Here is a 15,717-nt window from a genome sequence, read left to right on the forward strand (position 1 = left end):
CGTGTCTGCATAATTTTCTGTCCACGGGGAACGATGACGGTGTCTGTACCATGCCTTTATATATTTTTTGGAACAACATACAAGCATGTTATATTTAACTTATATTCAAAATCTGATACAAACAAGCTCACAGACACCTAGTTTAAAATCAACCTCCTTTCTGTTGCAAACTTGTAACATGGCAACCATGGGACATGCCCATGAACTCAAGATTCTGCATGGATGACTAAATAGAAAAAGTTAAGTTTAAAAATATGCTCATCATCATCTTATCAAACAACTTGCATAAAGAGTCAGCTGTTTCAAGAGGTGTGCAAATGACTGTAGCTTAGGTTAAATCTGTATGTTCGTTAATTCATTGATGTGTCTCATTCTAGAAATGGCTAGTCAGGAAACTGTCATACAGAATTTAAGAAGCCCAGATATACAGCGTGCAGTACAGAATGTCTTCAGTAGGCAAGTGGCACCAACAGTATCATCAAGTAGAAGGGCATGTCGGAGAAGTTTTCAAGGGAATGATGGACCCACTAAGAAAAGGAAAAAACTAAACTTAAAAATAAGTGTGTTACCTCTTATAAGAGAAGTTTTGAATAAGAATAAATCCTCATGGTCAGGAAGACCTGTTTTGTCAGCTGATTTTTGTTTTGAGCAATCATGGGATGAAATCAAAGTTACTCAAGAAATTTCTGATGTTTTGCTTGATCAGCTTGGTTATACAGATAAATTTATTTATGTAGACTACAAGCAAAGAGGTGACCGTATTGTCTCCAAGCGTATAAGTTCCAACATATTCACGTACAGTGCACAGGGGGTATGGTCAATCAAATCTTCATGTAAAACTGTGTATATAATGTTAACATCACCAATCCCCCCTTCAGTGATATTAAATGATTTCATTAACAATGATAGTGTTGATGATAATGATGGAGTTGATGACAATGATGGAGTTGATGACAATGATGGAGTTGATGGAATTGATGACAATGATGGTGTTGATGACAATGATGATATTGAAAATGGATGTACCGGTACTAGAACAACTGTTACGTGTGAACTAACAGAAACTGTAATTGATACTGATTCTGACACAAATACAAATGAGGCAGGTGTGAGTGGTACATCTGTGAAACCAAAAGAAATAATAAGCTTCGCCAGTGTTACTGCACATTTTCCAACACACCAACAAACATTTAGAGATATTTGTATATCTGATGAGTTGTTGCCAAAATATGGTATGTATATTTTTTTTTATTTCATGTTAGCACTTAAGTTTTTGACATCAGTTAACTTTTATTGCCGGTAATATTGGCATGATGGTTAGATATCATGTTTTTTCAGTATGATTACAGTTATGATTGCATTAAATGTTCCCTGTCTAACCATTTTATAAATTATATACATATCACACTATAGGTATGCTAAATATAAATAACAACTGTACGTTAAACACAGTCATAACAATTCTGCAGTGTATACCAAACTTCATGAACATCATTTGCGATACAAGTGATTTGGATACTAAACCAGTCATTTCATCACTGATTGCGGTGAGTGTTATTTTGTGATCATAATTCTGCCATTGGAGCTGGAGGAAAACATTGATTTTTGACTCTTGTGTGTGAGGCAAACTATGGGAGTCTTTACTGTTAGTTAGTCTGTCCCACTGACATCTTGAGAAACGATTATCAAAGTTTTTTTAATTTATATTATTGATAACTAACAGGGACTATGCAATGTAATTATTTTTTGTTTTTGTTTTTATATTTCTGTTAGTATTATATACTTCAATACTGTGAGTCAGATTACTTAGTGCAACTCAAGGAGCTATTATAATAGTAATCACAAATTTGTAGTTAATTTTAATCAACATAGTAGATCTACCTCCATGATCTATATAAACTTTTTTGAAACATTTTATATGCCAGCTGCATGTACTTTCCTTTTTATGCAATTGATCTACATGTATAATAATTACTACCTACAAAGATGCTGTAATGGATCTGCTCATGATTTACTTATGAATTAATATGTATTTTAGGTCATGTCACTCAGAGGGGAAATGGATAGTACCTGTTTTAAATATGCATTGGATTCTTTGTTAGACAAATTGAATGTTAATGATAATCAGGATTTTGATGAAGTTTTTGGTAGACTTCTTGATGTCATGAGTAGAGAAAGTGAGGTATGTTATTATTATGTGTGGTTGATATTTTATAGCATAGCATATGTGTAAATGAGTTGTTTCACAAATGTTGTATATAATTATCTAGATTGCATTCTTTAATACATGTTTGCAAGATTTGGGGATGATTTATTAACCATTATAATTATCCCATTTCTAATAGATAACAATCCCATATAAGTGTTGTGTTATTTTTCAATTGCTAACCTACACTTTAGTGCCTTCAGTATGTATTTATGTATTAATTAACAATTAGTCACTAAACAATTAAATTATAACATAAAATTTATCTATTTTACAGGTTATTAAAGAGGTGATTCATACTGTGTTTGTTGGTAAAAGAAGCAGGTTGTGGTTATGTCCAGGTTCTGAAGATGGTGTAATTGAACATATGAATCAATATATCCTTTCTGCTCTGTGTGTAGAGAGTACTTATTAGTCCACGTTCAGATGCAGTTTGAAAACAGGGACTTACACAATGTATGGATGAACCTCTGTGCATGTGTGCATTCAGATCTATATCTTAGATATGCCTAGGCCAATTACATTCAAACTTCACACATACAACATACATATTATGCATTATTATACTAATGCACATCAATTTTTTCACAATCAGATTCAAAATGACTGACTGGCAACCATTTATATTTAATGAATGTGGTTCTAGTGCCATATCTCAGACCTGCTTTTGCTATTATGTCGAAATTTTATATATTCATTATGCATCTGGTCATAGATATACAGATGTATTCAAAATGGCCGACCAGTGGCTATTTTGTTTCAATTAATGCAGGGCAATATCTCTCAGTATGAAAAAGTACTCATTTGATGATCAGATAAAAGATGACTAAATGTCAACCATTTTAATGATAAAAAATCATCTTATTCAAGCATCAGCTTCTGGATCCATACTTCTGACATGTTGATGTTTCAACTATATTACTATAAACAAACCTAAATGGTTTGTTGTTAGGTGACCAAGCCCTTTCTGGGCTTGAACCCTTTTTTTTTATTGCTGGAATTTTTTTGTTTTTCTGCTTTCCCTCATGTTTTTTTGTCAGCTCGTTTGAGAAAACGGCTGAACGGAATGGTCTGAAATGCTCTGTGCTGATAGTCCTTAATATGAACTGGTGCACCTAACTTTTAGAATTTTGATTGGTCAAATGGTTCGGCAGCCATATTGGATTGAAATTATTAAAGCCAAAAGTGGCTATTTGACCACTTTCTGAGGGTCTAGGCTGTTAGATTTTTATGGCGTATGGTACAACTCATGTGCAATACATCCAAGCAATAAAAACTTAAGCAGTCTTGTGACTTTTTCCGCCATCTTTTTTCTCCTAAAAACAGCAAAAATCACTTGAAAATCTTCTTCTTTTAAACCATCAAGTAAAATGCTCTCATGTATATTATTTAGCTTGTATATATGAAGCACATTTAAGTTTGGCCGCCATTTTGGATTTCTTCTAAAGAGGAAGTAGTTTTTTACTCATGTCACACTTATGTGATTATCTTCTAGATTTCTGCCTGGCATCTCTATATTGAAGTCTTTCAAAAAACCCAAAAAAATGTCAGATCAGTCATGTGGTTTGGCCGCCATTTTGGATTTTAAACAAAAGGAACTAAAAATGTCGGCATTTGTTTCTCAATGGTGCTTCAACGATTAACTGGGTATTTAGCGTATAACATGTCTGATCATAGCTGCATATGAGAAACACATTATATTTTCGATCAGTGACGTGGTTTGCCCACCATCTTGGAATTAGTTAAAACCGAAAACGGCCATTTTGACCACTTTCTGGCGGTCTAGAAGTCCAAATTGTTGTGTTGCTTCTGTAACCCATGCCCATCTTTAATGAGGTTCAAGAACATAAGAGGTCACATGACTTTTGTCGCTATTTTTTTTTTCAAAAACAAGGCTAAATCCTTTGAAAAACTTCTTATCATAAAGTTGCAGACCGATTGACATGAAATTTGGCACAATCCATCTACATGCCTAGCTCTTTCAATTTTGAGCCCCAAAAACTGATTGGTCAATTGGTTTGGCCACCATTTTGTATTATTAACAAAAATTACCAACAGTTTAGGCATTTCTTTCTCATTGATACTTCAATGCCGATTTTTTATATAACATGTCTGATCATAGATACATTTTCCCAACTGAATGGCACATGGTTAGTTCTGTGGCTGGGCGCCCATGGGGTTGGGGCTTCTGTTAAGCCTCAAGCACTGTTGCAGTTAGGAAGATGAATCCTGTGCTATTATATTGGTATCAACACGCCATTTCAATGAGTATCTGCAGATAACTTTTCTGATAATTCTGCTTGGACCCCACCAATGCTGCTTGCAGCTTTAATTTAGTATTTGTTTTCATAGAATAAATTTTTAGCTATATTCAAATTATGCATTATAACTGCTGAGCTATTGTTCAAATGTAACATTATTATTACCCTATAAAGTTATGCCATGGACAATGGTTGATATAGCTGTTAATAAATCAATCTTATTTTAGAGTGTGTGTTAACAATCATTATGTCGGGTTGGGGAACTTTTAAGGTTGTTACACAGGTAAAATCACATGCATTACACTATCACATGCATAATGTATTAATGCTGAATTAGCTTGCAATATATAATCCTTAACCTAAATCACCACCCTGGTTTTCTTGCCATATTCCATTTGTATTTGAAGGAATGCTTCCATCACTACCTAGTTTGCTTAATGCTGTTTTGACAAAGAGAAAATTTTATACATTTTCTGATATGGCAAATCATGTACAAGAAGATTTTAAGAAGAATTCTGTTGCAGTGTCCGAAGGTATCTGTTGATTACATAATTGAGGCTATTTATTTTCCAATAATTACTAGATATATCTCACTCCCATTGTCTCCATTTGTGTCATTGTCATATTTGACTCTCATGAAGAAGCACACATTGTGAGTCATTGCAGTTATGCATATAGTGTGTCTGTATGTGTGTCTGTTTGTCTGTTCCACAGAAACGTCAAGAATAACATGATGGTTTTTGGATGAACTGGATGCCTAGATGCTCTGTCTGTTCACTTGTACATTTGTACCATATTATCTGACAGGCAGCTTGTTTACATTGGCTTTAATCTTAAATTTATTTTAATCAGACTCTTTAAATTGTACTTATTGATGATGATTTTAATTTTAATAATTAATTAATTAATTAATTAAAGCATATTATATTTATTTCAGATTCATTGATGATTTTTGGACTGAATGTCCTTGGTTATTTTGTGTTATAATTGAACGTCAAGCAACTTCTGGAAAGGTAATATTGATATTTATGATACTCAGTTCATTACAACTATATTGATTAACTATATTGGCATTATGAATATTTTGATCAATATTAGAAGGTGTCTTGTGAATGATTGATCTTGAGGTATAAAAACAAAGGCACACACATCCCAAAAAATTAGATATGTTATTGGATAGAGAGGATAATTTAAACAATCAAAAAGTCAATTTTATTAGCTTTGCTCAATTTTATCAAGTGGAGCTTATCATATGAGCGATTATACGTCGTCAACTTTTTAAATTTTTAAATTTTTCGACTTCTTTTTGAAAGTTACATTTTTATATTGCTTTGATACTTGGTGTATATGTACCTTTGACAGACCTTTGATTTGTTCATTTCATGATATCTTTAATTCTCTAATGTTGATGAATATTTTTGTTAAAAATTGATATTTTTGAATTCTTGTTAAAAACCACAAGTCCGATTGCTTTGATGTTATACATGTAGGTACTCTGATGAACTTCTTTCAGATTTGTTCATTTTCTAAAGATATCCTTCAATGCTTTAACTGAAATGTGCATTGCTAACAGTGGAGCTATTTCAGCCACGAGGCTGCTTGTTATACATGCAATTCTGGAATATCATCAATTTTTGACTCCCATGTGCGAAGCACACAGTCTTTGCAGTTAGTGTGACATGTATGTGTGTGTTTGTCCGTCTGTTTAACTCATATCTAAAGCACCACTCATTGTATTTTAATGGGATTTGGTACCTAGATGCTCTGAACTAATGTGCAGATTTGAATACTTTGGGTAAAGATCATATTAATGTGCATATTAATTACCTAATTTGCATAATGATTATCAATTTATGACTTCTCCACAGATATCTCAAGTACTTATCATCACATTTTAATGAAACATGGTACATAGGTACATACTCATTAATAGATACATATTAATTATCTAATTTGCATAATTAGTTAATTTTCAGCTTTTCCACTGATCTCTTGAGTAATAATCATCAGATTTCAATAAATCTAGGACTATATGCAGAGACTCAATTAGTTGTGGTAAATATTTATGCATATTAATCACCTAATTTACATAATTAAACAATAGTACTGATGACAATTTCAAATTAGTGTAATAATTCATAATTGTTTTGTTCTAATCATATTTTAATGAAACTTGGTACATAGGTGGTCTGTTAAATTTTGCAGACCTTAATAGTTTTACACTCAAGTCTGTTCTTTTTTTTTTTAAATATTTTTTTTTGTGCCAGGCGACAGTTCCGGACATTGAGTGTCACTGTTGTCTCTCCTGACTTTTTTTCTGTATGTGCACATTGCAAGTGCTAGTGACGACACATATTTAGTGCATTTTGCCACAGAAGTCATATTCATGTTTGGGACTACTCAACAGGGCTGTGTGGCCATCTCTCTGTCAAATGGCAATTTGTAATGCGCTATCCTGGTGTCAACCAGGCCCGGTCGACACAAGCACCTGTGGACCTTAACCAAGGTTCCCCCAAAGTCGCATTCGTTAGTGAATGAATCGCGGCCAGTGGAATTGACTTGCCCATTGAGTCTGTGGCACACTCACCCAGGGTAGGGGTCGACCCTTTCATGTTCAGCCTAAGTTAGGATTTGATCTTGGGTCTACCGATCATGAGTCTGGTGCAACAACCACTATGCTACCAGTGACCGGCAAGTCTGTTCTTATTAATTACCTGATTTGCATAATTAGTTTTCAGCTTCAATTTTTTAAGTACAAGTAATTTTGAATTAATTTTTTAATGTGTCTCCAATACTCTCAGCACACATGAGGACTTTCTAAGCTTTCTTTGATTTATTTATGCATTAGCTGAATTCGTTACCACAATGTGCTTATCAGATAGCTTGTATTCCCTTTTACTCTTTGTATGAGTATGTTGGTGTGTGTGAAATGTCTGTTCTTCTGACATATCATCCCACTTGTCATGTTTCAATTAAACTAGATACATGTTCTGGGAAAAAAAAACATGAGAAAACGTCAGTTAATGATGTATATAGACAGTACTCGTAATGGTTATATCTGTAAAACAAAACAGGCTGTCCTGACATGTTGGAAACTAAATTAAAAGTAGTGACAGAAGTGAATTAGGTCTCTGCAGGATTTTATGACCTTATTTTAATATTATACAATTTTTCATTAATCTAGAATAACAGCTCTGTATGTGTACCACAAGAGCTACCATGTGAAGATTTGGAAAGTCCTATGAACTTCATGGCACACTATTCAACAACTAATTTGCATTTAGTTGCTGCAGTTGTTCATTCAGAAATAAGGAACCATTATTTTGTATTAACAAAAAGAAATATGTCAGAATGGTATGTAATAATTAATTTGTATCTGGTTTTGCTATATAACACTTTTGATCGATAATTACAGTGAAATAGTATGTAAATAATGTTTCTTGTAACAAACAGGATACAATGTCAGAAAGCTGACATTTAAGTATTGAAATTGTTTTGATGAGTTAATTCAGCAGAGTGTTTCATCATGGGGATCTGTTATTATTATATATTTTCTTTTATTTCAACAACCAGGGAAACCTCTGGGTACCCCCATGTCTATGAATAATACATTTGCCTGTAAAATTAACATTTGTGTGTAACAAATAACAATCATCAAATAAATACAAAATTATAATAAATATTTAACAGACTTTTTGAATTGACTATTTTTAAAATTATGCAGTAAAGATCATTGAATACATTGTGAAAGAAAATCTAATCAGAATCATCAGTGTCAGTTAATAGCTCTTGAATGTTTAGCAAGAGCAACATATAAAATGAGAACTTAAAGTTGAAGATTGTGATAATTATTTTGCTGCCTGCATAATTAATATTGAAATTTAACATTCTATGATATATTTGTGCATTAATTGGCTCATAGGGTACTGTAAATGTGATATCAATGTCCTAATGTGAGATCTCCCACACTATAGCAGAGAGATATCAGCCCTTGATGTTATATGCATGTATTAATACATGAAGTAAATAATTAATACATTTTTGTTTTGGATGTTTTTCTAGGATTATGTATGATGATTCAAAAATAAGTGTTTTCACAATGACAGGTGAGCTGTGGAAGTATCTCCAAGGTGGCAATTGTAATGATTCAATAGATATCCTTTTTATCTTGGGCATTAAGCCCAGAGCATCTTGTGTTCAAATTTATCCCAATAATATCTAAATGGCATAGATACCAACAACAATGAAATTCATGTACCCTCACCGCCCTGCAGCTATTATAAATATTATCTCTATAGGCTGTTAAGTATACTGGTGACATTACTAGAGATTTATATACAGTTTTGTTAGTACGAATCACACAGGATTGTGATCATAATTGCAGCCTATTTGCAACGTTCTTACAAGGATTATTACTATCACAATTTATTCATTCTGATTCTCAGTGTATTTAACAGACCAAAATATTACCCTTAAGGTCATGCCAAGGTCAACCATAGTTCAAATTTACAATTATGTCTCATTAAGAATGTCTTTAACCTTAACTTAAAACACTAGCTGCATTTTATGCTTTGAATAATGTATTCAATGCTGAACCAGTTGTCGATCTTGAGGCATTGAAAATTGCCTTAGAAAGGTGAGGTACACTTATTAAGATGGTTAATTTATTAATGTCTGTCATCTTCGACTTCATTTTCAATATTGCATTTTCTAGCCCTCACCAATTTCAATACTTTACATTGGTACTAATTGTGAGCATGGTTCACTTTGTGACAATGTTATATAACTGATGATAATACTTCTTGATTAATCATTATCATCAATTATTAGAAATCCAAATAAAAAAATTCTATTTACCGGTAGGTTGAAGTTGAAAGTAGCATCTGAGTCATGGATATCACGAACTGGTTGTAAGTGTATAATCTTTCTCATTTAATAATTTAGTAATAAAAAAAGTATGCAAGCAGGATTACTCAAAGAGTTATTGATTCTCAGGAGAGATTGTGAACCAATTCACCAAATTTGTTATAGAGAGAAATCTGGTTGCCATGAAAACAGCATGTTGTAAATTGTTTTTCATTGATAGCCCAAATTGTCATGACATAATGAAGAGGAGTAGCCTTGAAAACTAGTTCTAATCAGTTAGATGTATGTTGGTTGAGATCTAGAAAGGGCGGTTCAGTTTATTAGTGTCTGTTTGAACACAATTATTTTTCTTCTTCCACAGTTTTTTGTAACCCTAGAACTTGAACACTATTGTGCATTAACTTTGAACCTTCTCAAGCACATTGAGGACTATGAGTACTGGTGCACCTAACTTTCAAATTTTTAACTGGTTTGGTAGCTATTTTGGAGTGAAGTTATACAGGAAGTGGTTATTTTGAACCCGTTCTGAGGGTCAAGGCATTTTGAATTTTTAGTGGTATCATTATTGGTAATCAACTCTGCTAGGATTGCCCTTGAAGTCACTTTTGTCTGTCAGTGTGTGTGATTTCCAGTGTCTTCACGTAATTATTCTTCTGAGAAAATAGTGTGAATTTTCACCAGTACACATTATTTTTTTGCCAGGGCCGATTTTGTTGACTTGGTTAGTTCTTTCATACTCTCCCTTTAGTTTAGTGGTAAAATCTGAAAAAAAAATCCCTGGCCAGTTGCTGCCATGGCAACATCAAACAAACATTAGTTAGTCATGTAACCCTTTCAGTTTTGTTTTTTTCCTGGAAAGATGGCAAAAAACACTTGGAACACATTGATCTGAGATTACCGGTACCGGTAGTTTTTTTCGCATCTATGTATAATGCTTTTTAAAAAGGTCTGTGTGATTGGTCACATAGTTTGGGAGCCATCTTTGATTTCTTCTAAACAAGAAATATTTTTTATATGCCACATTAATCCAATTATTTTGAAATTTGCCATGTTTGTCTTCTTCAGACAGCAAACTAACAATTCGGATCAGATTTTCCACCTTGAATTTGAATCTTGAATTTTTGCCAAAACAGGCAACAATTTTGGGCATTTGTGTCTCATGAATGCTTTAATAGATCAATTTGCTATTATCATGTATGACAAAATAATAGAGAACAATAACAAATCAAATTGTCTTAAACTATGTGCATCACAATTAATTATATTTTACACAGTGAAAACTCAAGAAGTTTTTGATGCAGTTGATGAAACATTGAAGGATATTATTGGGTTGGAATCAATAAAGAGATCCATAAAGTCAATAATAAGAAGACATTCTTTAAATCTGTTACGAAAGGCTGTTGGTGGTAATCCAAGGGAGGAACCTATGAACTTTTTGTTTTTGGGTGGCCCTGGCACATGTAAGACCACAGTAGCAAGAAAGTTGGCAGGTAATTATGACTTTTCATCAATTAATTCATTTATAATTGCAATTTTGCCTAACTTAGTTGCAAAATAAAATTAAGCCATAAAACATGACATATTTTCAGTGGCAACAAATAAAACCATGTTACCATGTTAATTATTTGTTTCTCAAGATAGAAACAATTTCAACATTCAACTAATTTAATTGAAAAATGTATTAGAGGCAAACTAGCTTACACTATAAATATGCTAACTGCTAACAGAATGATGAATGATGTAACAGATGAAATGTGCTTCAGTCATTCCATTTGTACTAAAATCCTAAAATAAATATTTTTTTTATTTGTTTTCGAAAAAGTATATAAGATCTTGCAATAAAAATGAATGATTTCAATATTTGGTCATTGATGGCGCTGTTTATAACACAGAACTAAAGGTTCAATGACACTCCAAGATTTTTTTTTTTTTTTAAATTGAGCTTAAATTGTTTTCAGTTAACTTTATAACGGCTATTGCAATTTAATGAACCTAAAAACAATTTTTATTATAGTCAAAAGGACATCACTTTTCACATAAGAAAAAGATCTTTTTCATGACATGACTTTTCCATGAATTTTTTTGAAGTATGATCCACAATAAAATCTAGTGAATAACATTGCTTTGGTGTTTGCGGTGTACATAATATTAAGTTGTGAACAATTTGTTTGATGAAGTTGATATGTTTTTTAATAGGCAGAACTAAACTACATGTACATTTTTGTGGGTTAACCTTTTCACCTCCAGTTTCCTTTTTTCATCACAAATTTATAAAATAGTCCCGTTTATAGTCTGCACTTTCCTTTAAAAGATTGTGACAAAAATAGCCAAATATTGTCTGTTGGCTCTAAAATAAGGGTTCATTTCCAGAAGAAATTAAAAAAAAAGTGCAGAAATATTTAGGCAAGAAATTCTAGTGGTGAAAAGTTTAACAACATTTTGTCTTGAGGCCTAATGACTTTTTTTTTAAATGTTTGTTTCAAAATTCATACGTAGTTTTCAATCAATTTTTTTTAATTTATTTACCAATGCAAATGTCTTTTCATTTTTTCCTAAATTTCAGAACTGTGTCTAATTCAATTTAGCAATTTCAATACTCATAAACTCTGTAATCTTTGACATGGAGTTATGTATTTGTTAATAGGTTGCCTCAACTTAGCAGGAATAATTGATAAGAACATAACCATTGAAGTCCAGAGAGACGACTTGGTAGGGGCGCATATTGGGCAATCAGAGGAAAAAACAAACAAGGTTATCCACAGTGCCAAAGGTGGTATACTGTTTATAGATGAAGCCTACACACTTTTCAAGGCTAGAAGTGTCAATGATTTTGGGGTAGATGCCATAAATACCCTAATGAAATACATGAATAATGATATCCCGACATATAGTGGGTCATTTCCAATCATAATTTTGAGTGGTTACACTCAGCAAATGGAAATTTTTCTTAACTCCAATCCTGGATTAAGAAGAAGGTTTTCGTACACCTTGGTATTTTCCAGATTACAATCCTGCTGAACTTTCAAACATTTTTGTTAACGAATGTATGAAGCAAGGATTTATATTGGAATCATATTGTCAGCACAGGGATTTTCTTACCAAGGCATTTTCTATGTTTCCATTAGCACTTAGATCAGCTATGAATGGATCATTATGTACAAAGTTATTAACATCAATAAAAGATTGTATTGATTCCCGACTTGAGGAAACGCAGATAACACACTGTTCAAACATCAGTATTCACAATACTTTAAACCAGATAACAAATGATGATATAATGACATCAGTCAGCCACATGTGTACAAGTGTCAGAGAAGTGCCATGTATGCCTGAAGACACACAGACTAATTACACGACTTTGGAGACTGACACACAGACTGATTACGCGACCATGGAGACTAACACACAGACTGATTGCACAACTCTGGAGACTGAGACACAGACTGATTACATGACTTTGGAGACTGACACACAGACTGATTATGCGACCTTGGAGACAGACACACAAACTGATTATACAACTTCGGAGACTGACACACAGACTGATTATACAACTTTGGAGACTGACACACAGACCGATTACACGACCTTGGAGACTGACACACAGACTGATTATACAACTTTGGAGACTGACACACAGACCGATTACGCGACCTTGGAGACTGACACACAGACTGATTATACAACTTTGGAGACTGACACACAGACTGATTGCACAACTTTGGAGACTGACACACAGACTGATTATACGACTTTGGAGACTGACACACAGACTGATTGCACAACTTTGGAGACTGACACACAGACCGATTACGCGACCTTGGAGACTGACACACAGACTAATTACGCGACCATGGAGACTGACACACAGACTGATTGCACAATTTCACACATGCACCAAAGAAAAAATACAACACAAGATCCTCAACACGACATGTGTATTGAAGACCATACATAGTGATTTTGTTTTTTTATAATACATTGATTCCTGAAGCCGCACAAGTGACTTTAAATAATGTCACATTTGTAATATACGCAAGGGTTTACATATTGCACAGAACTTTTAGTTTCAAGTTTTACATTCAATTTTTTTTATGCTTGGCTGTCATCAAAAATGATCGACCGAAGATGAGCTCATGGATTGACCACACCTATCGGTGTCCATCAACTTTGTTTCATTCAAGTGACTGGATTGTCTTGCTATTCATAGCACTACTACATGTACCTGGGATGGTCCTATCTCAGATTTGTTTCACGACAACACATCACATGTAAACTTTAATTTTTTGGGAATATTTTTGTCATCTATGGTTAAAAAAGATTTTTTCCACAACCTCTTTTTAGATTGCTTTGCAATTTGGCATGAATGTTGTTAACTTGGAATATCAGACTTATTTTCATGATACCAAATGCAAGTACATTGTATCTATTTTTGCCTTCTTTTCTGAAACCGCCTGCCATGGACTGGTCCTCTCTCAAGTGTTTTGAAGTTATGATTTTTCTGTTATTTTTTTCACTTTCCCACACGTTATGTATAATGCATGGATTCCAGTAGTAATGCAACTATACACATTGTTTTGGAAAATGAACTGGATGGGCAATGTCATTTGAAGATTTATACCCTTGCTGATTTTATTAGGGTGATATTGAACAGTGATGGTGGGAGGGACTAAAACATTTCAAAATCTTCAAAGCCAGGTCAGGGTCATCTCAAATAATGACCAAATAATGGGTAAATATATTCTGGTAATAGTGTCAACAACTTTATAATTCAGCTTCAATTTTCTATACACTCTCAGAGTAATTTAATAATTGACATGCCTTAGGGAGAACCTTAAATATGACTTGCAAATTTTCTCAATACCAAATTGCAGTAAAAAATGTACATGTATCTTTGCTACCCTAATATTTGGTTTTTTTTATCTCTTCTGATGGGAGGAATGAACAAGAATTTTTTTCAAAAATTGTCTGTGATGCACAATAGAGACTATTGTTTCCTTTACATACTGCCAAAGTATGGAAAAAAATGTACTTTGTAAGTTATACATATATGTAATATGTTGTAAACAAACCGTTTTCCATAGCTGCATGTGTTCAGTTGACCCAGACAGATTTATAATTAAAAGAATTTTATTATGACAGAACTGTATGTACTACAGATTAAAGTTATCTTATAACAAACTGTGACTTGTTTGATATGGTCCAATAGTGACATACACAATGCATTGTTTATTTATGCGAATTATGAACATGTGATGCACAAAGAATTTCGTGCAGGATAATTCAGACCTTTGACTCATCTCAGTAGTAGCAAATCTACAATACAAGCATGTTTAAACAAATGCATTAATTATAGACTGCATCAAACAGATAATCCTATACTACTTATTATAAGTGTATATGCAATAATAATAGAGCAATTACAGTATCACTTGTATTTTGTCTTCTATTTTGACTCTGTAAACTCAATACAATTATTGTATTTGATATATAAAAGTTATTTGTTTAAACACAATTTCATATGTAGTTTGATTGCTTCTTGTACTTCATTCTAATCTCCCGTGTGAGAGTGTGAAGTTTGTATGTTGTACATTTTACCTGCAAGTGTATGAATGTCAACTGACAATTTGTTTTGCACATAATCTAACACTCATTATCAAAATGTATTATTTTCCCATGGGAAAATATGCTAATTTTGAGTAGCACCCTTGATTAAAAAGAAAATCACTTCATCAATTTTACTTTTATTGAAAATTAATTTTCCTATTAATTTAGGTTGCTTTAATTTTCTAATTTTGTGGTGTGAAATAGTTAAACACAAGCTGCTTGGTACATTTATACTATCGGTATAGGTTTAGCTTGTAAAAACAATTCTAACGCAATTTAACCAATTCACTTATATAAAAGCAGCAAATGCAGGACAAATATCATTTGAGTACATTAGTAAACAAACAAAAAGGCTTAAGGCTGCTAGACAGAGACATGGTAAATAACAATATTCTGACGAAAAATTTACTCTGTATCAGTCATGTATTAGATTACTCAAACAATTGGACACTGCAAAATGGAATAATGCTGACAGTTTAAGTTTAAAATGCAAAAATGTTGTTGACATCAACCTTGTATAGTTGTGACTATACCAGACTACTTACAAGTCTACAAGTGGTAAGATACAAGTCTACTCCATAGTCAGAAGTTAGTCCTAAAGGGTTTATATTTTCACAAAGAATCTGCATGTTGTGATCACTAAGGATGAGTTTATTTCCCAACATATCTTTGATTTCCAAGTCTTCATTTTCATCTGATTGGCAACTTAATAGTTCATCGCTTGTAGGTTCTATATCATACATTGAATAATCAACAAGTTGAGGATCTAGTATGTCC

General features: G+C 33.0%; 1 protein-coding gene across 1 annotated transcript; it reads left to right on the forward strand.

Annotated features, from left to right (window-relative positions):
- The first annotated feature begins 379 nt into the window (after nt 1-379).
- Nucleotides 380-12,351, forward strand: LOC146737901 (uncharacterized). Its single transcript, XM_085504597.1, has 13 exons — nt 380-946; nt 1,103-1,232; nt 1,414-1,547; nt 2,039-2,182; nt 2,484-2,583; nt 4,839-4,992; nt 5,405-5,480; nt 7,652-7,821; nt 8,530-8,621; nt 9,022-9,103; nt 9,331-9,377; nt 10,608-10,823; nt 11,978-12,351. The coding sequence occupies exons 1-13, from the start codon at nt 380-382 to the stop codon at nt 12,349-12,351; spliced, it is 2,286 nt and encodes a 761-aa protein (XP_085360723.1).
- The last annotated feature ends 3,366 nt before the right edge of the window (nt 12,352-15,717 follow it).

The sequence above is a fragment of the Saccoglossus kowalevskii genome, chromosome 10, assembly GCF_978046115.1.
Source record: "Saccoglossus kowalevskii chromosome 10, keSacKowa6.1, whole genome shotgun sequence".
NCBI lineage: Eukaryota > Metazoa > Hemichordata > Enteropneusta > Harrimaniidae > Saccoglossus > Saccoglossus kowalevskii.